Genomic DNA, 21,124 nt, shown 5'->3' with positions numbered 1-21,124 from the left:
AAAAAAGGAGTTCCAGGACAGCCAAGGCTACACAGAGAAACCTTGTCTTGATAAGCAAAAAACAAGAAAAATTCAAAATTAATTATATATACATATATAAATTACATATATATATGCATATATATATATATATGTGTGTGTGTGTGTGTGTGTGCGTGTGTGTGTGTAAAAGAAAACTCTATACAAGGTCTAAGTCAATGTTACACCTTCTTTGAAGCCTGCTATAACATGTAACACGTGCGAGTGTCTACTGTGTGTCAAAATCACAATTTCATGTATTTGTGTTTATCCTTCTGTCTGCTGCACTAGTTTTAGCCCTGGTAAACACAGACAGGAAGATGTGAATATGATCTTGCAAATCTGAGGGAGTTTGAACAAGAAGGGCATCCATAGGTCCATATATTTGAAAACTTGATTTCTAGTTGGAGGAACTGTTTAGGAAGGATTAGGGGGTGTGGCCTTCTTGGAGGAGGTGTGTCATCACTAGAGTTAGGCTTTGAGATGTTGAAGGCCCATGTCATTTTTTATTTTTTTATTTTTTGTTTTTTTTGAGACAGGGTTTCTCTGTGTAACCCTGGCTGTCCTGGAACTCAGATATCTGCCTGCCTCTGCCTCCCAAGTGCTGGGATTAAAGGCATGGGCCACCATGCCTGGCTGGCCCATGCCATCTTTTGGGTCAGATGTATGATTACAGCTCCTTCCATGCCTGCCTGCCACCATGCCCACCATGGGTAACCCTCTGAAACTATAAGCAATTAAATGCTTCTTTTTTAAGTTACCTTGGTCATGGTGTCTCTTCACAGCACTAGAACGGTGACTAAGACAATGTCCTACTAAAAGGAAGGTACCCTAAGTCACTTATCCAGATACCAATTTTTGTTATTTACTGGCTAAGACCTCAAGCAAGTTACTTGGAGAGAACTATCTCCTCCTTTACTAAGTGGGGTAGGGACGACGGCACGGGAACACTAAGACTTAAGCCTCTTTTCTTCCTTTCTTGTTTTGTTTGTTTGTTTGTTTTTGTTTTTTGAGATGGGGTCCCATGTAGCCCCAGTTGTTCCTGGATCTTCAGTCCTCCTGTCTCCACTTCTGGGGTGCTGGGATTACTGAACCTGAAGCTCACTTATTCAGCTATCTGTGTACACTGCACATATCTCTAATAGCCCTCTTACTCTTTTAACAGAAGATGTGTGTGTGTGTGTGTGTGTGTGTGTGTGTGTGTGTGTGTGAATCTATGCCATGTGTGTATATACCCACTGTTAGGGTTTTACTGCTGGGAAGAGACACCATGACCAAGGCAACTCTTATAAGGACAACATTTAATTGGGGCTGGCTTACAGGTTCAGAGGTTCAGTCCATTATCAGCAAGGTGGGAGCATGGCAGTATCCAGGCCGGCATGGCGCAGGAGGAGCCGAGAGTTCTATGTCTTCATCCAAAGGCTGCTAGTGGAAGACTGACTTCCAGGCAACTAGGGTGAGGATCATATGCACAGTGACACACCTCCTCCAACCAGGTCACACCTATTCCAACAAGGCCACACCTCTAAATAGTGCCACTCCCTGGCCCAAGAATATACAAACCATCACACCCATGGAAGCTGGAATATATTGTCCCATCCCCTGAAACTAGAATCACGGGCAGTTGTGAGCCAACGGACATGGGTTCTGGGAACTTAACTTGGGTCCTCTGTAAGAGCAGCAAGTGATCTAACCACTGAGCTTTTTCTCCAGGTGATTTAACCCTCTGCTAATGGAAGAGGCATAGAATCCTGATTCCAAGTGACAATTCTAGAAACAACCAATTAGCCTCCTCCGCAGCCATCTCTCCACTTCATGGGTAACATGGTAAAATTAGCCACGCCTGTCTCATAAATTTGTTGGTCGCATTGATGGATTATTATTATTTGTTTTAAAGACAGGGTCTCACTATGTAGCCCTGGCCTGGCTGTCCTGGAACTCTCTCTGTACACCAGGCTGCTGTGGAACTCACAGAGATCCTGCCTCGGCCTCCTGAATGCTGAGATTAAAGGGTTGCGCCACTATGCTGTATAGTATAGCGCCACTATCTCTGTATAGTACTTGGTCCATTGCTAGGCCCATGGTGAACCTTCAAACAAGGTTAGCAGTGCCATGTGTTTTGTTCCACTGATAACTCAGAATCTGGAAAAGACATCTCCCAATTCAGTGTCCTCAAAGCAAGCCATAAGTGTGTCTTTCATTCGGCTCCAGTGTGCAGCGCAAAGTGCTAAAGAACATACTCTGAAATCATGAGCGAAGGTAAAGGGATGGGGTGCTGCAGCTCAGTAGTGGAACACCGGCCTCCCTGAGGAATAGTCAAGGCCCTGGGGTGATCCCCAGCCTTCAGCACTGGGAAAACAAAACACAAGGAAAGGACAGAGGAGCAAGCTGCGATGAGCACAGTCTGCCAGGCACTTCTTTCCCCGTGTGTGTGTGTGTGTGTGTGTGTGTGTGTGTGTGTGTCCATCTGTCTGTGCCTGTCTGTCCATCTGTGTCAGTGTATATAGAGGGCAGAGGATAACACTAGGGTGTCTTCCTCAATAGCTTTTCCATTCGTTTGCTCCACAGTTTCTCTACACAGCCCTGGCTGGTCTCAAACTTTTTCTATAAACCAGGCTGGCTTTGACCTCACAGGGATCCATTTGCCTTTGCCTCCTGAGCACACTACCTGGGCACTTCCAGACATCTTTCACTGCACCTGAAGCTTCCCGGCTGGCCAGAGAACCCTGGAGATCTCCTGTCACCTCCACCCCCAGCACCCGGTTTACAGATGGACGCGGTGACATCTGCCTTTTTATGTTTTGTCTTTGGGGGAGCCACACTCAGGTCCTTATTCTTGCCCAGCAAGTGCTTTGCTCACCTGGACATCTCTCCAGTCTACTCCAGCACAAATGGGTTTTTTTTTTGGAGGGGGGCAGTTACTAGAAAATAGTCTCCTTGATGTTGAACCTCAAACTGGTTCATGTAGGACCCACAAAGCAGAATATGGTGAGACATGGCTTTAACCCCAGTGTTCAGGAGGTGAACTCTGTGAGTTCAAGGCCAGCCTGGTGATGGTGGTGCACCCTTTAACCTTTGGAGGCAGAGGCAGGCAGATCCCTCTGAGTTCCAGGACAACTTGGTCTACAGACTGAGTTCCAGGACAGCCAAGAAACTAAGAAACCAAGAAACCTATCTCAAACAAACAAACAAACAAACAAACAACAACAACAAAACAATGAAAAAAACAAACAAACCCAAACCCCAATATGTGTATGTATATTTTATGCTTATTTTATATATTTTATCATAACATATATTTTATATATCCAGAAAACTCTAGTTCTAACCTGAGAAGCAGTGAGGAATCCTTGGAAACCCACGGGAGAGCAAGCCTAGAGAGCAGGCGAGATAAGGAACAGGGGACAGGCTCCAGGAGAAGTAAAGATTTAACAAAAAGAAAACAGTCGATCCTTTGACGGTGAGTGGGTGAACGTCAGTGGGAAAGGCGGCTACAGAGTCCAAGGGAAAGAAGACGCCGCATAAGGAGAGGAATGCCTTGGCAGTGCACGGTGGGACATTTCCATAGTCAGGACAAAGTAAACACCGGTTACCAATTTAGCTGAGAAAGGTGATTTATCTGTACTTGGGAGGAAGGGGAAGGGCCCTGTAGGGGGCAAGTTCTCATCCATCATAACAGGAAATCGATAGCAGAGGGCTAAAACCAATAAATCAAGGACTAGACCTCCGTGTATATTATTTAGAGATATGGAAGGATCGTCCAAAGAGGCTCAAGGAGAGGCAGCCTAAGGGACAGAGTGGCTTGGCCAGGGTACTCTCTTTTATTATAATTCTTTCCACACCAACTGATTGTTTGGTGCTGTGCATTAATTACTTTACCTGTTTGGCCGGAGAAGAAGAGGGCCTTCCTTGGTGATCTGTAAGTTGAGGCCAGCTGTTTGACTTCAGGGTCCCGTGTCTTATCTGGTACGACGGGGGATTCTCATTTGGAGGCTTGAGGACTGGAACAGATAGTGAGCGCAGAGCATGTGACATAGTCTCACGTGTAAACAGTAGCTGCTGTGTCAGGAGAGACTGGGTCAAAAGTCTAAGGCTGAAACAGGACTTAGGACATGACAGGAGTCCTGGTGAGGAGCCACGAGACCATCAGCCAGCAGGCACATCCCGCCCGCCCGGCTGGGTACCAGAAGTCCTACCGCTCAGGATACCTGGAGAGGGACCGACACGGACAGAGAGCTATCATGTGCTCATCATTTTCTCTTGTGGGGGATGTGTCAGAAAGAAAAGATTTAGAGGCTGTCAGGGTGAGGGTCAGAGGTCAGCTGGGGTCAGGAAGTCTATTCCATTGAGGTCACTTTTGTCTCCTTTCAATCTAATGAAGCCATTATTGGTGAAAGCAAGCGCCTGGCGTCTTGCTCTGTGAAGCAGGACCAGCATGGGGAGCAGAAGAAAGAAGGAAGGGGGCTCCCTTGCCTGGTCCTCCTGCCGACTCAACAGGCCTACGAAGTGAGAGGTGCACGGCCCTGATGGATGTGGGAAGTACTGACCCCTGCAGTGGATGAGATGACAGCATAGGGCGAGAACAGATTGCTTCTTATTGTAGTTAGGAATGGAGTCTCTCTCCTTTACACACACACACACACACACACATACATACATGCATACACATAACACATATACACACATATATGCATATACATATACACACATATACCACATACACATACATATACACACACATACACACATATGCACATACATACACACATAACATATATACACACATATATGCATAAACATATATACACATACATATATACACACATACACACACATACACAATACATACACACATAACACATATACACACATATATGCATACACATACACACACATACATATACCACATACACACACATACACACAAACATATACACACATAACACATATACACACATATATGCATACACATATACACACATACATACATATACCACATACACTCACATACACATATGCACACATACANCTCACATACACATATGCACACATACACACACATAACACATATACACACATATATGCATACACATATACACACATACATACATATACCACATACACACATACACATACATACACACACATATATACACATATATGCATACACACATATACACATGTAAACACACACATACACACACACACACAAACACTTCAGAATTTCTGCTCTGGAAGACACATTTGTCACCAATGAATCCAACTCTCAATTTAGCCTTACAGCCTGCATATGGTAGCACGCCTTTAATCCCAGCATTCAGGGGGCAGAGGCAGGCGGATCTCTGTGAGTTCAAGGCTGACCTGATCTACATAGTGAGAGACGTCTCAAAAATAAACACTTATGACCTTCTCTTGAGATCACAGAGATGAACAGACTCAAGCATGTGCACTGGACAGTCTCCAGTGATCTGTGCCTGCTGCCTTTATCTAGAGTGGGCTCAGGAGGAAAGGAATTTGACCTCTTCTGCTCATTGTCGTGTCCCCAGCATTTCACAAAGGGCCACCTCATACAAAGTAGATGCTCAGCAAGTGTCTGTTTGGTGAATGAGTTGATGAACTTCAAACATCATGTTCTGCTTTTAATGTCATTTTAGTACGTGTCTGTGTCTGTGCGCGCGTGCGTATTCAGCCATGCACCTGTGTGAAGGTCACACAGGTGTCACCATGTGGGTCTTCCAGACTGAAAGCAGGTCTTTAAGCTGGACCGCAGGTGATTCACCTGTTAAACATTCTTGATGACCCCTCCTTTATTTTTTATTTTTTTTATTTTTGGGACAGTGTCTCACTATATAGCTCTGAATATCCTGTAATTCACTATGTGGTCCAGGCTGGCCTGGAACTCACAGAAATCTGCCTGCCACTGCCTCCTGAGTGATGGGATTAAAGGCATGTGCCACCACTGCCCACAGCATTGGTGTTTTTTTGTTTTTGTTTTTGTGTTTTGTGGGTGGGGGAGGGTCGAGACATGGTTACTTTCTACAGGCCTGTCTGTGCTGAGACTCAGACTCAGAGAGACCCGCCTGTGCCTTCCAGGGGCTGGGATTAAAGGTTTGCACCACTTTTCCGTTTTAAAATAACATTTAAAATTTTTTCTTTTCCGCCAGGCGGTGGTGGCACACGCCTTTAATCCCAGCCCTTGGGAGGCAGAGGCAGGCAGATTTCTGAGTTCGAGGCCAGCCTGGTCTACAAAGTAAGCTCCAGGATCTCGAAAAAGCCAAAAAAAAATGTTTTTTTCTTTTCAGTGTGCACACATCTGTTAGTCTGTGCACAGGTGCTTTAGTGCCGTGGTACACATAGAGACATCAGATGGTAACTTTTAGAACCTAGTTCTCCCCTTTTTCCATGGGGGTCCCTGAGATCATGCTCAGGTCATCGGGCTCAGGTCATCGGGCTAGGTGGCAGGTTTCATGCTGAGCCATCTTCCAGACCCTGTTCTGGATGAAGCTCAGACCACTGCCCTCCTTCCCAGGAAAGGTGACTCATACACTGCCTTTTGGATACTCTGACTTAGTGCTCGCAAGGAGGGCACATAATACTTGGAACTCTGAGCTTCCTGCCTTCACATCCCTTGCGCTGCGATTGCAGCATGCTCTTGTGTGACAAGACTTTTCCCTGGGGAGACGCAACATACTCATCTCCTCTCACCCCAGCTAGGCGGCCCCCAACAGATCAAAGCATAGATCCTACCAAGGGCCAACCTGAAGAAGCTAGGAATTTCATTGAGGTTCTATACACACGGGTGAGGGGTTACTCACAGGAGCAGAGGTGACTCAAAGACCCACCCTAGCATGGGTGACAACTCACAGAAGCTGGGAACCGGGAGCACACTGTACAACCTGCGGGTAGCTGATCAGGCTGGAGCGTCCTTTCCAGCCAGTTGAGCAACCTCTTTCTGGCTTCTAGGCGGTTTTTTGTTTTGTTTTGTTTTGTCTTTTGAGACAGGGTTTCTCTGTATAGCCCTGGCTGTCCTGGAACTCACTTTTGTAGACCAGGCTGGCCTCGAACTCAGAAATCCTCCCGAGTGCTGGGATTAAAGACGTGCGCCACCACCGCCCCGCTCTAGGCGGTTAACATCTTCCGTGAAGCTCCACAAAATTGTTTACTGGGTCAGGGAGGGGGCCTAGTGGATCTGGTCAGTTCTTAAAGTTAAGAACTCTAGGGAGTTCTTAAAGTGTTTCTTTTCGCTGTTTACTTTCCCCCTTAAAGAGCTCCCCTGCCGGATGGAATGTTTTGATCTTGGAGGAAACTGTTTCACAACTTGCTTACCACCATACCTAGCTTGTGTGGTGCAAGGGACCAAGCCTAAGGCTCTGCACCTGCTCGGCAGACACTGACCGACAGCTGCAGCCTTCACTATGGGACTGTCTCTGAAAGTATGGGGCCATGTATCAAAGGTTCTAAGAAGCCGGCATCTTTTCCTATTTTGTTTTGTTCTTTGGAAACACAGTTCTCGTGTAAACGAGGCTGTCCTTGAACTCCAAACCCTTCTGCCTATCTCAGGTAATGAGATTATAGGTATGCAGTACCACTCCCAGCTGGTGGGACAGATATCTTGAGGGACACATTGGGGGAACAGTTTTCTCTAGCAGACACTATCATTCATCTTTGCAGATGGCTGGGGCTTTGCATGCAGAGCTTTTCTGGTAATGGAATTGAAAAACATAGCAGAGGAAGATTAGATTAGAATTAGGAATGCCAGGTGTGGTGGCACACGCCTTTAATCCCAGCACTGGGGAAGCAGAGACAGGCGGATTTCTGAGTTCGAGGCCAGCCTGGTCTACAAAGTGAGTTCCAGGACAGCCAGGGCTACACAGAGCAACCATGTCTTGAAAAACCAAAAAAAAAAAAAAAAAAAAAAAAAAAAAAAACCCAAGGAAAAAAAAAAGAATTAGGAGTATTTCGTTAACGCATGCTATTTTAATTCAAACCTATTAAGGCTGAGTATGGTGGCTCATACCTGTAATCCTAGCATCCAGGATGGTGAGGCAGGAGCATTGACATGAGTTTGAGGCCAGCTTGTGTTACTGAATGAGTTTTAGTCCAGCATAGGTTAAAGAGAGTGATCGGATCTTAAAAAGCCAGTCAACTTACTAACAACAACAAAGAGTAATAACCCATTTAGGAGACTCTTGTTGGTCGATTTCTGCAGCCCAGTCACTTGGCTTTAGTAGTGAGAAATTTGGAAAAAAACAAAACATGAATTTTTTTTTTTCAAGACAGGGTTTTTTTTTTGGGGGGGGGGCGGGGTTGGTTTCGAGACAGGGTTTCTCTGTACAGCCCTGGCTGCCCTGGAACTCACTTTGTAGACCAGGCTGGCCTCGAACTCAGAAATCTACCTGCCTCTGCCTCCCAAGTACTGGGATTAATGGCGTACACCACCACTGCCCAGCTAATATGTGAATTTTTAAATTGTATTTTCTAGCATTACAAATGTATCGCATCTATATCTATAAGATGTATCACATCATAGCTGTATCACACTCCTGTGATATAAAATAGTATTGTAACTGCTTTATAAGAAATACATAGTTGTGAGCGTGGTCTATCAGAATTAGGATTTTAATTTTTATTTATTTTACATGTATGGGTCTTTTGCCTACATGTACATGTGTGCCTGGTGCCAGCAGATGTGAGAAGAGGCTGTTGGATGCCCTGGGACTGGAGTTTCAGATGGTTGTGAATCACCATGTGGTTGCTAAAAATTGAACTCCAGTTCTTTGGAAGAGCTGTCAGTTCTCTTATCTCTCCAGTCCCCACACCCAGTTTTATGAGGTCCGCGGTGTATGAGGTCTTGTGTGTGCTCAGTATACACTCTACCCAACTGAGCTGCATCCCCATTCCATTGAATAGCAATGCCTGTTGTGGTTAAAAGCTCCATGCCAGGCAGTATTCTGAAAAGGTCTCCCTGGACCACCTAGTCCCCATCCTTCCTTCTCACAAAGCTCTGAGCACTAAGTATGCTCATGGTCTCCATGGACAGGGGAGGACACTGAGTCTCACATAATGCTTCATGGTGCTGCCCCCAATCACAGAGCTGCAAGAAACATAGGCAACGTGGCTGCATCTTCTCTTATGAGAGTGCAAAGTTGGTGCGCATGCTTAATCTCAGCACTGAGAGATGGAGGCAGAGAATTAGGACTTCGCAGTTATTCTTGGCTATCTAGTCAATCTGAAGTCACCCTAGGCTACATGGGGCCCTGCCTCAAAACTCCAACCAAAAAAAGTACTCTTCAATAATGGAACTAATTTTAAATTATTAGTATATAAATTACTTTCTCTTCTACTCTGGTCTTCTTATATTCAAAGATATTATCTTTCTTCATGACCAAAAGAGTAGGCCTAAACTTTTTTTTTTCTTCCTGAAACTGGGCCTGCAATGCCTTCAATGTTCTAGTAGAATCATTTACTCCAAGAAATGTCTTCCTTAGTATTCAAGAAATATTCAGAGTGAGAGAGATGGCTGAGTGGCTAAGAACACTGACTATTGCCCAAGGATTTAAGGTTGGTTCCCAGAACCCCAATTTGATGGTTTACAACCTTACAACACTTCAGTTACAGGGGATCCAATATCTTTCTCTAGCTTCTGGGGGCAGCTGTACACATATGACATACAAAAACACATACAAATTAATACAAATGTAATTTAATTAAAAAAAAAAAGAGAAAGATTAAGGCAAGCAATGTAATAGGCACCTGTAATTTCAGTTCTAAGGAGGCAGAGGCAGAAGACTGCAGTGTGATTAAGGCCAGCATGTGCCATGAAGCAACGCCTTGTCTTAATCAAAAGCAATAATAAAATGTCTATTTGTCTCATGTGTGTCAGGAGACTTTGGAAGAGAATCAGGCTTTTTTTCCCTTTTTTCCCCCTTTTTTTCTTTTTCTTTCTCTTTTTTTCTTTTTTTTCTTTTTATTTTTTCTTTTCTTTTATTTTTTTGGGGGAAGAACTTGGACCTAAGAACGCAGGAAAGACCCAAGGCAGGAAAGTATTGATGTTTCAGCACCAGGGACAGAGCTACGGGCGCTCTCAGCACCCTGGACAGAGCAAGTGATCATGCCTGCGGGGGAAACCCAACCTTGTTGGAGGCTGACCAAGAGAAGCCTGAACGTTCACCTCGTCTTTCTTCTTCCCTTCAGAAGACCTCAACCACCAATTTATGAACCTCAAGAGTAACTGTATAAGGAACAGATATTGTTAACGGGAGCGGGTTGTATAAATTAAATGACTTTGGTTGATACACTCGGATAACTCCAAAAAGATCTAACTAGCTGGGAATAGAACACTCTTAATGATACTTAAAATTTTCAGCTTAGTAGGACAAGGCTTACCATAGTCTTTTTCATCCCTCAAAGTCCTATCTCATACTTTTTATGCACATGCAAAACATTCGTAGAAAAGAGAACAACAGTATTCCTCACAGTCATCTCCTATTCCATCGTCCATTTCTCTACACCATCCTCTTTTTTCTCTGTCTCAGATACGCACTTGCTTATGAGCGTGCATGTACGTATGCACAACTGCAGCGTGTGAACCACAAGAGATTCTACACACTTGTGGAGAAGACTGAATTCAGGATAAGCTGATGCCCCTGAAAGCAGGCTCTGTCCCTTTAAATGGGTTGTAGCTGTGGGGGAGGGGAACTGACCGGAGCTGGCATTGTCCAGTTTGAACTGAGCACCGGAAGTGAAGGGGCAGGGCCAGGGCCGTGCACTGAGCCCCGGGCCATTGTCCATCTCTGACCAGGGCAGTGGCCACCCCTCTGGTCCACCCTCTTTATCTTCTAGTAGGGAGTTTACCTCTTTAAATGAGAAGCCTCTCTCTATCCAGTCTTTTCACCAGTCATACTACCCGAAAGGTTGCTCAATTTAGGATGGTGACTGAGAACAGGAGGGTCTGGGGATTAGAGTGTCCCGGGTCCTGGAGGAAGTGCCTCCACCCACCAATCTATTCTCTTCCACCAACGGATGGGACAGGACGGGACGCGGCAGGCAGGGGCCCGATGAGAACACAGCTAGCACAGAGGGCATCCTTCGAGGTTTCCACATGCTCTCTCAGGAAGCTGTACCTGGAAGCAACTTTAGGTGTAGGCTTAGGAGGGAGCGAAGGACTCTTTGCACAGAATCAACTAGGAGCCTGTTTCTCACTGGGACCAACCCAGAGAAACTGTTGTTGAAATTTGGAGATTTGAGACATCCAGTAGCAGCCAGAGACAGGCCGAGTTTGAGAGGCAGCACCTAGGTTAAGACGGATCAGTTCGGTGGGGTCTCCAGCCGCTTCCTTGCACCCTATCCCGGCTTCCTAACGTCCAGAACTCCAGGTCTATCTAAGCACACGGAGGTGGGGGGTGAGAGCAGGTCAGCGCCAAGCAGCCGGGTCAGCTCTGAGGCCTGAGGGGAAAGAGGGGGAGGGGCGCTGAGGGGCTGGGGGAGGGGGAGGGCTCATCCATTTCTCCCTTGACAGGTGGTTTGTGTTTCTGATTGGACAGCGCCACCAGGCTCACACCTCCCTCCCCCAACTCTCTGGAATGTATAATTATCTGCCCGGGGGGTGGGGGTGGTGTGTGTGTGTGTGTGTGTGTGGTCACGTGGTTATAAAACTATCCCCCCCCCCCCGGGGTCCCCCACCTGTGTCCGCTTTGGATGCTCGCATTGAGTCCTCAAAGTGCAGGATCCCAAATTCTGGGGTACTGAAGACTTCTAGGGCAAAAGATCCCCATCTCCAGATGTGTGTATGTGGAGGGGGTGTCAAATCTCAAGGTTCTGGGAAGGGACACCCCAGAGGTGTCAGAGACCAGAGCAGTGGGGGAGGGCCGAAGCCAGAGCCAGAGGGAAAGGGAGGGGTAAGGAGAGAGGGGAGGGGAGGGGGCTGCCCGCGGGGGGTTGGGTCATTGTCTTTTAGAATTTGGGAGCCTTTGAAAAGCCGTGGGCCCTCCCACCGCTATTGTGCGGGGGAAGATGTAGCAGCCTCTTCTCCGAACCACCCCTTTGCCTCCGGACTTCTCTGGGGCCAGCAGCCGCCCGACCTGGGGCCCGGGGCCACGGGCTCAGCCGACGACCATGGGCTCGGTGTCCAACCAGCAGTTTGCAGGTTCGAGCTTGCGATTCAGCGGGCATACCTTAGGGTGCAGGGAGCCCAATGGCTAAATAGAAGGGAGGTGGGAAAGTGTCCCACGGACTTGTCCGCGGGACCCCCAAGTCCCTGTGGCCTCCTGCTTCTTGGGGCCATCTCTGGACTAGGGAACCCTGGTGTTCCAAGTGGCTCGTACGCCGAGCCCGTGGGGGCGGAGGGAGAGAAGAGGAGGGGCCTGTCCCGCCGCGTGTGCACGGGCAACTTGTTGTGGGAAGACAAGCAAAACTTTTGGGGCGTCAGCATCCTCGGTGTAAGCTTGGGGAGGCAGCCAGGACAGGTTTCTTCTTACCAGCTGCTTGGTAGCTGCCTCCTCCTGGGTGTCTATCCGCGGGCTGACCACCGAGATCTCCCAGACGGGTCCCCGAGAGGGCCTGCGATCCCTTGGCCCCCAGCTGATCACCTGGCCCTCCCTTTCTCCAGGTGGCTGCACCAAGGCAGCGGAGAAGGCGCCAGAGGAGGCGCCGGCTGACGCGGCCCGAGCGGCAGACGAGCCGCAGCTGCTGCACGGGGCCGGCATCTGTAAGTGGTTCAACGTGCGCATGGGGTTCGGCTTCCTGTCTATGACCGCTCGCGCCGGGGTCGCGCTCGACCCCCCGGTGGACGTCTTTGTGCACCAGGTGAGACTCATTCTGGAACTTTGCTAGGGAGAAAAAAAAAAAAAAAAAAAAGGCTGGGAGTTCCGAGGTACGGCCTTGGCTGGTGGCCCCTCCTGTCGGATTGGAGGAGATAAATACCCCTCATTGCGCGTCCCCATATTTTTCGGGACACCCCAATTTTGAGTTTGTAGTAACTGCGGTTGTGCGAGGAGGCACTGCTGACTACCAGCACCCCCTCCCCGCCCCCTTCCGGGAACCCCTCCGGCTTACCACGTGTCTATTACCTCTTTCCCCTGGGAAGGGAGCAGGGGGCAGGGAGGTGACCCCATGTGGCAGAAACTAAGGTTGTATTGTGCTTGCCGGTGGGGGAGGGCGAGCAGGCAGACCAGGGAAGCACATGCAGGGCCTGAGCCCGGCGTTAGCGCCCTGAGTTCTAAAGGTCTGAGTCTAATTCACAGGGAGGAGAGAGTGTGAGCCATTTGCTACCCAACCTACGGGCGTGAACCTGCGACGTCAGGTTCTTCCCGTTTCGATGCAGACCTCAAGTCAGGTGGCCACCCAAAGCCAGGTCCTGTAGCCAGTGTAGGTTTGGCACATCCCGGAAGGATCAATGTGTGAGCTGAAACGCTCCCCTAGAGGTCTGGCTACAGATCAGGGCTGGCAGGCACCTCTGGCTGTCCACCCGGTTCTGCCAGGAAGGAAGACCTTAAGAGACCAGGCCTTCATTCCTTGGCCGTGGCAATCCCAAGTTCGCAGTTAAAGAAGGGCTACACAGTAGGGAGTGAAATTCAGTGTCGAGGGGGCAGGCGGTGGAGGAAGACTGGCCTCTGGCCCTATTCTCCTCAGCTTGGCATTTATGGCCCTAGACAGCCATTGATTGCTGTCCCTAACATTCCTAACCCTAAACAAGGAAGAGAGTAGAGCCTTCAGGTTTCCCTCTTCCTGGCCATTCCCTTTCTTAATATCCTACGGGGGGCGGGGTGTGTGTGTGTGTGGGGGAGTGGTACCATTCCACGGTGGAAAGGAAGTAACTGCTCCTGCCCTTTTCCACATTTGGTGGGTTAAGGCTGGGCCAGGAAAGAAGAAAATTGCTAATCCCTGGCCTGCGAGCTTGACACCCGGGCCGGGCAGGGAGGGGTTACTTCAGGGAGGTTAGCTTTAGGAGCCGTGGGGGAGGGGAAAGGAGGATGTGGGGATTAAGAGTTGGAGCCTGAGGGATGGCGTTCTTGAGGGGGAGGGGTGGGGACGGAGATGCTGGGTGGACTGGTTGGGGGCTGCTGGGAAGGCTGAACCCTGCCCTCCAGTCTGAGGTTGGGGAGTGGAAACTAAGTAGATTTGGGTTGATGGAATTTGAGGGCCAGCTCTTTGCTGTTGGTGTCCTAGGGTCAGTGGGCTTCTGGGATATGTGTTGTTTTTAAAGGGACCTGGAGCAGTACCCTTAACTTTTCTGCACCGTCTCCCCCCCACCCCCACCCCCCCTGCCTCCCATCACTACCACCAGACTGCTGGTTTCTGGATGGTGGCTTTGTGCCCCCCATCTCATTTGCATATGTGAATGATAACCCACAGGAAGTAATTGTGAGACAGAAGGGAATTGGCCTCTTTAGATCTATTAAATCACTTTATTGCAGGAACCCGCTCTGAATGGCCCTCCTCAGCGGGGGGCAAGCCTCCCCCATTCGGCCATTTATCTGATCACAGAGATGAGGATTTCCTGGTCCCGAGATGGTTTGGGGAACTTCTTCAATTTTAGGAGGCTGGGGTGTAAAGGTGGCTTGAGCCCTTTCCTGACTCCTTGCAAAGGCTGAGTAGGGAGGTGCCGGGGAGAATGTACCTTCTGATCTGAGGTTCATTGCTGTTGGGACAAATGGAGACGCTGTGCCTCACTTAGGAGCCATACCAACTGGGAAGCTATAGGCTATCTCAGGGGGCAGCCTTCAGTACAGACCGGTTTGGAGACCTGCCTGCATTTGTGGGCTTTGAGTTTGGTTTCTTTGGGTTTTGTTTTTGTTTTTGTTTTGTTTTTTTTGAGGCTGGTGGTGGTGGTGGTGTCTCACTGTGTAACTGTGGCTGGCTTGGAATTGCCCTGTCACCCAGGCTGGCCTTTTAACTCAAGAGAGCTGCCTACCTCTGCCTTCTGGATTTGGGGATTAAAGACCCATGCGAAGGTTCCTGGCTGGCACCCATATTTGAAAAACTCGGTTACCTCTCCACACACTTTGAATTGGTGTTTTCCCACCACCTGCCTGGTCCACACTCCCCACAGTAAGTTTGGTCGTTGAGCTGAGGTTCCTCTTCCTGAGGACTGTTGTAGATGCAGGTTATTCTCTACAACTTGTTTACTTTGGAAGGGGGAGTGTAGGGAGGGTAAGAAATCTTTAGGGGGAACTTCTTCAGCTGCTGGGCCCTGGGCATGGGGTAGGGGTGCGTGGTGGGGGAGGGGAAGATTGTCTCAAGATGATATTTGCCTTGCCAGGGAAAGGTGGGGGAATCAAAGAAGACCTTTCCAGATTGAGGTAATACGGTTCCCAGCATCCTGTTAACCACTGTCCTTGTGCTCAATTGTTTGTTTTTTTTTGAGACAGCACCTTACACTGTAGTGTAGGCAGGCCTGCAAGTAATTGTATATATAGGCAAGTTGACTGGTAGTTGGGTGACACCCCTTTTCTTTGGTGTCACCAGAGCCTGACTTGTCTATACTTTATTCTGGGCCCAGTAAGGTATAGGCTGAGGGTAGGGGGGCTATGACACAGGTTTCTCTTATTAACACCCATTTTATTTGGCCAAAGGTCTTTAGATCTTGAAATCTGGAGTTAATTAGTTGTGAGAACCAAAATGTCGCCCTATCTTGCCAAATGTCCCTTGGGAGGCAGAATCACTTCTGGTTGGGAAAGGGTTAGCAAGATATTTGTCAAAATTGTTAGAAGTCCCTGACCACTTACAAGTTTGGGTTTAACTCTGGTTTCCTGTGGTTCAAAATCTAAACCACCAAGATTTGTAGAAATTAGGAAATAAAGTTGTAGTGGTTTTTAGCAGCTCCTCAGAACGTCAGGTTTTTGTTTTTTAAGGCAGGCTCTTTGATACCACATGTTGGGCCGTGATGCTATACCTTCATAGACCCAGTGCTCAGATCACAGGTGGTATCAGGACCTCCCAAACCTATGACATTACATAGGAGACAGCCCAACCTGCAGACTGGTTGCCAAGGCAACAGGCACCATATTCCCAACATCCACTTGGCTCACCTCCCACCTTTACCTGCCTTACTGTCATTCCCCATATAAATAAGGAGAACACCCCTCCCTCACTCTATCTTCCCATCTTCTCTTTCTGCCACTACCTTGTCTCTCCCTTCCAATAAAACCTCTTCCACATGGGCTGTTGAGACTTCACCCTGCCATTCTAACACTTTATGTACAACCACCTTCTGCCAGATAAGTTTTTATTGGCATACACACACACACACACACACACACGAATACATGATAATGATATGGCAAAGGGTTTGGAAACAACAAAAAAATGGATATTGATCTAGAAATTTAAACTAAACCAACTTCGTGAGCCCCAGCGGTTTGGACCTTCAGAAAGGCCTGAGGGATGACAAATGGCCTCTGAGGGCCTGGGTAAGGCAGCTGGGTTGAGAGGCAGGTGTGGGATCTTGCCTTCCTGGCTTATAACACTGCACCTAGTTTCCATGTCTTCTGCTGTCTCCACTGATGTGGATGTCCTTTCAAGAGAAGAGCTTTACTGTCTTAGTAGCTTTATAGTTCGCACTTGATCTAAATGGATGTGGAAAAGGAAAATGACTCGAGGAGCTGGGAGCATCAGAAGTAGACGCTGCCCTCACCAGAGGAGACAAAGAAAGGCTGTGTGTCAGGCACTCACTTCTGAGCCTGGCACATGTAGAGTGCTCTGAGCATTTGTGAGGTACTCAGAACCCCAGAACTTTGGCTTCATCTTGGAATCAAACCCAGGACACTACCTGACATTCCTATGTCAGTGGGAAGAGGCGGCTTATGGCTTAGGGATGTTTGGATTTTATATATATATGTACATATACATATATATATATATGTACATATATATATTCATTCATTCACATGTTATTTTGTCATTATGAAATATTTGGCGCCCTCTTTCTGAGGAGACATGCTTTTCCTGGGGAAAGGCTTTGCCACCATTTTCAAGCAAAGCTTTCAATGTGGTAAACTTCTGCCTTGTGGGGTGACATTGCTGCTTGTCACGTACTATCAGTGGTTTTCAGTGACTTGGTTTTGAGTATAGGACATAACTGTTGCTCAGACATTCCTAATCAGAAGTTAAACTTCATCTGTCAAGTCTTTAATTAATTAATTAATTAATCTTGAGATGCTGTCACTGTCAACTGCATGAAGAACAGGTCTGTGTAGAGGTCCAAGGCTGGGGTGGAGGTTGGAGAAGCATGTGTCATTGTGACTACCTTTTGAGCACGATTTCACGGTTGCGTGGAAACCAGTGGGGTACCTTTCTCTATGGTTCTGGAGTAAACTCCGGGAGGCTTTTCCCTCCCATTTGCACCCTGCAGTCCTTCCTAGGGGCCCAGGGTGAGATGGGAAGAAAGCATCCAACCCTTGCAACTCCAGCATAAGGGTGGGAAGGACCCAGAAAAACACCAGGAGAAGCTGAGGTGTCCATGCACACGCCAAGTGCTGCCCTTGCTTCAGAGCCTCGAGTGCGCTGCTGCACCACCTGGTGGAGAGCTGCGGGGGAGCGTGTGGCCTGGGCCACTGAGCCGAGGTGAATGGCAGTTAACCTTAGCTTGGGGACATTTATGATACCAACCGCCAGGCCTCTAGCAGGGAAGCTCCGGCGACAGCTTCTATCACTACCCTATGATGCCAGTGTGGAATCTTTGAAATTAAAAAGTATTATTTAGGAATTTTAAGAATATATCGAACAAAAATGATATCCGATTTGCCCTCCTGGTACATCTTGCTGGCTAAGCAAAACCAGGCTCATGGCAATGGGCCCAACACTTGTCCGTTACTGCGATCAGGGCGCTTATTTTTATCTCCAGCTCCTGTCCGGGACACTCCCTGGCTCTCCCAAATATATACTTGGCTGGTCTCACTTCATTAGGGTGTCTGATCAGATTTCTCTTCTTAAGCAGAGGCATTTATGAACCTTCTTGTTGGGATGCCGTGGGGATTTCAGTGTTTAGCTCCCTGCGGCGTCTAAAGTAAACATTTAATATGCATTTTGGTTTCTAAACCCAGAATTGGGCAGAGACATGAATGGGATTATGGGATCTGTCAGAACTGGAAGGGCTCTGTGTGCTAGAGAGGAGGAGAGAGCGAGTCTTGGTCTTGGTAAACTGGTTGGGATACAAGGGAAATTCTCCCATAAAGAAAGAAGCGGGTGACCAGGAAAGGTGAAAGGTGTGTGAGAACTGGAAGAGACCTGATAGTTGTAACGATAAGCTTTGACAAATGAGTCCAAGAATCAGAACTTTTGCTTAGTCTTCTGTCCACGTTGATGTTGGGCTGGGGTATTCGATGTGGGGCCGGTGTGGATTGGTCAAAAGAAAGAAGCAGAAGCCAGGAAGTGCCTGTAACTGAAGAGGGCCGTGGGGCACCGGGGAGGAAATGCTGTAATTTAAGTGTCATCTTCCCCCCCCCTGCAGTGGCCCAAGCAGGCTGCACACCTGACTTAAGTTCAACAGGTTGGAAAAAGAAAATGGGATTCCCGCCCCTTCTCCTCCTGTTGAAACATTTATCTGCTGTGGGAAGGACTTGGCTGAAGGCGCCATAGGAGAGGCATCTTCTCTAGTCCATCCTGGAGGTATGGGAAGGAGGGTGGCCGGGAAGGAAGATGGCTGCTAGTTGACTAGCAAACTTCCCCTTCCCGGAGTCTGACTGGGGAAGAGGTTCAGAGTCCGTCCTTTCCTCTCATCCCAACCATAGTGGGAAGGAAGGAACTGGTCCGGTTTGAATGTGGGGGGAGGGTGGGGGTGAGCCATCCTCTGGGGGATCTGTGCCCTGGAACTCCAGGAATCTGACCACCAGAACCAACCAGTGTCAACTCTTTGTTCCTCGGAGCTGGGCTCTATTGGGGGAGCTCAGGCCATGCCCCTCCCCCCCCCCAGGGCCTTTTCTTTTTTGGAGGGGATGGGAAGAGGGGCGGGGCCCCGGCTTTGTGTGTGGTTAGGGGTGGACTGGGGGTGGTAGAAGAATTTCAGGCTCCTTTTCGATTCTGGCCCTGGGAGTCTGGCTTGGTGGGGCTGCCGCACACTGATTACCTATCTGATAAGAGAAGAATTCGAACTATGTTTTAGAAAGGAGTGGGGGAGGGGACGGGCAGCCACCCCTGGAGACCACCAGTCTAAATCCTGCCTGGCCTTTCTGTTGAGGTGCTGGCTGAGGCGGGTCTTCAGCAGATCTTCAGTGGTGGGGGGAGTAAGGGGGGGCTAGTCAGTCCCCATTGCCTTACCTACTTATTCGGCCCCTTTGGGCTCACCGGTCTTAGGAGTGGGTGTGGAGTAGGGAAGACGTTGCTCTCAGTAAACCGGACCTCATAAGAGGACTGTTTTTGGAGTTCCTAGGAATGGTTAGTAATAAAAGGAGAGTTCTCTGAGCCTCTCAGCACTTGGCTCATACTGTTAACCTGTCTCCATCTAGCTTGAAAGGTAGGTAATTGGTACTCCCTGAGGATTTATACATGGCTGGTGAAGTGTTAACTACCACTCTCCATGCATAAAACCCCCCAGCACAGCCGTAAAATCAGTCTATACTCCATTTTACAAATGAGCGAGGAGGGAACCGGGGCTCCGAGACCAGATCCTTCCTAATCGCTTGCTTATCTTCTGCCATCCCCGCTGGACCTGGGGCGGGACCCTGCTCAGGCAGGAACTGCCTTGGACAGTCTCCTGCTCTAGCTCCAGTTCCTCCCTAGCTAGGGCCTGTTGACTTTTTTTTTTTTTTTTCCTTCCGAGACAGGGTTTCTCTGTGATGGGGCTGAGAGGTGGGTCCTTTTGAACTTTGTATTACTCATATTTCCTGATTTAAGGTTTTATTCCCCTTGCTCACATCAAATTGAGGCAGGAGGTCACCGGGCCTTGGATATCCCTGTGTGGGGGGCAGTCTGGTTAGAGTTTGCTTGGCAACGTGTGGCCCTGGGTTCGATCCTAAGCACGCTTCATAAAAAGTGAGAGAGCATACCTCTGCACTATCTCTATGACAGCATTTCTGGGACAATTATACATCAGCATAAAGTGTTTAATTTGGGTGTCGTGAGACCGTTCCCATCAGAATCTTCACCTAACACACTGTTTAGGTCAAAAGGTACTTCCTGCAGTAAGATGCCTACTAGGGGCCTACATCTGCCATTCCAGCATTCAGGAGGCTAAAGGTGGGAGAGGTACAGTTCAAGGCCACCCTGGTTTATATAAGCAAGGTAAAGAGTCTAGTGTGAATTATTCTGCCAAGTAAAATATACTGAGTGACACAGACTGATGCTCTCAGACAGTCCTGGCTAGGCACACAGGGGTCTATTTTGTTTCTCAGAATTCGTTTGTCTCTCAACCATGTAGACCAGGCTGGCCTCCGATGTAGTGGCTCTGCTGGGATCAAAGGCGTGCACCACCACGCCCAGATCATTTTCTTTTTCTTGGTTGGGAAGTGAGAAAGAACCATTGTATTTAGGCAGGTACCCCGCCATTGAGTCCCAAGTCTTAGGGTGACTCTTTCTTTGTTGACATAGTTAGACATTCTGAATCCCTTACTCTAAGGGCTAGGAGGTGCTGCTGCCTGCACTAATGAGCAATGGATCTGGTCTGTGCTGAGGTGACAGCTGTGAGCTAAGGATTCTTGGTTCCTCTGATGGCGAACACCCCCTGCTTTTTAAAGGGGGCTAGACTCTTGTCAATGGCCTTAGGTTTTTCAAGTTTGGGTACAACCTGTAGTGTTTCCAGGAAACTAGTCTTATAGAAATGGCTCAAAATCCTTATTTACATTCCAAAGCAAATAATTTATTTTCTGTTTCCTTGTTGGGTGTGTTCACCTGGTCGCAGCTGCCGTAGGAGCAGAGCAGCTTGGGTAACAGAGCTGTCAGTCAAACAAACAGAAAGACAGCAAAGAGTCAACAAACCTACCTCCTTGCCCTGGAATACCTGTGTAATTGCAATAACTAGGAGGCTGAGGCAGGAGAATCATGAATTTGAGGTCAGGCAGTGGCATAGCCTGTCTCAAAATACCCCCCCGCCCCCCCCCCCCACCAAAAAAAAAAACCACAGGGCAGTGGTGTGGAAAACCTTTAATCCCAGCACTTGGGAGTCAGAAACAGG

At 48.3% G+C, this 21,124-nt stretch overlaps 1 protein-coding gene across 1 annotated transcript in view; it reads left to right on the top strand.

Annotated features, from left to right (window-relative positions):
- The first annotated feature begins 12,063 nt into the window (after positions 1–12,063).
- The window catches only part of Lin28a (lin-28 homolog A), a 15,634-nt gene continuing 6,573 nt past the window's right edge, over positions 12,064–21,124 (top strand). Inside the window, exons 1-2 of the mRNA XM_021160899.1 lie at positions 12,064–12,163; positions 12,626–12,822. Coding sequence (XP_021016558.1) covers positions 12,133–12,163; positions 12,626–12,822 — 228 coding nt within the window. The 5' untranslated portion in view covers positions 12,064–12,132. The remainder of the gene's footprint in view (positions 12,164–12,625; positions 12,823–21,124) is intronic.

This window comes from Mus caroli, chromosome 4 (genome assembly GCF_900094665.2).
Source record: "Mus caroli chromosome 4, CAROLI_EIJ_v1.1, whole genome shotgun sequence".
NCBI classification, from domain to species: domain Eukaryota; kingdom Metazoa; phylum Chordata; class Mammalia; order Rodentia; family Muridae; genus Mus; species Mus caroli.
Note: the sequence above shows the minus strand (reverse complement) of the source record. Positions and strands in the feature narration are given on the sequence as shown.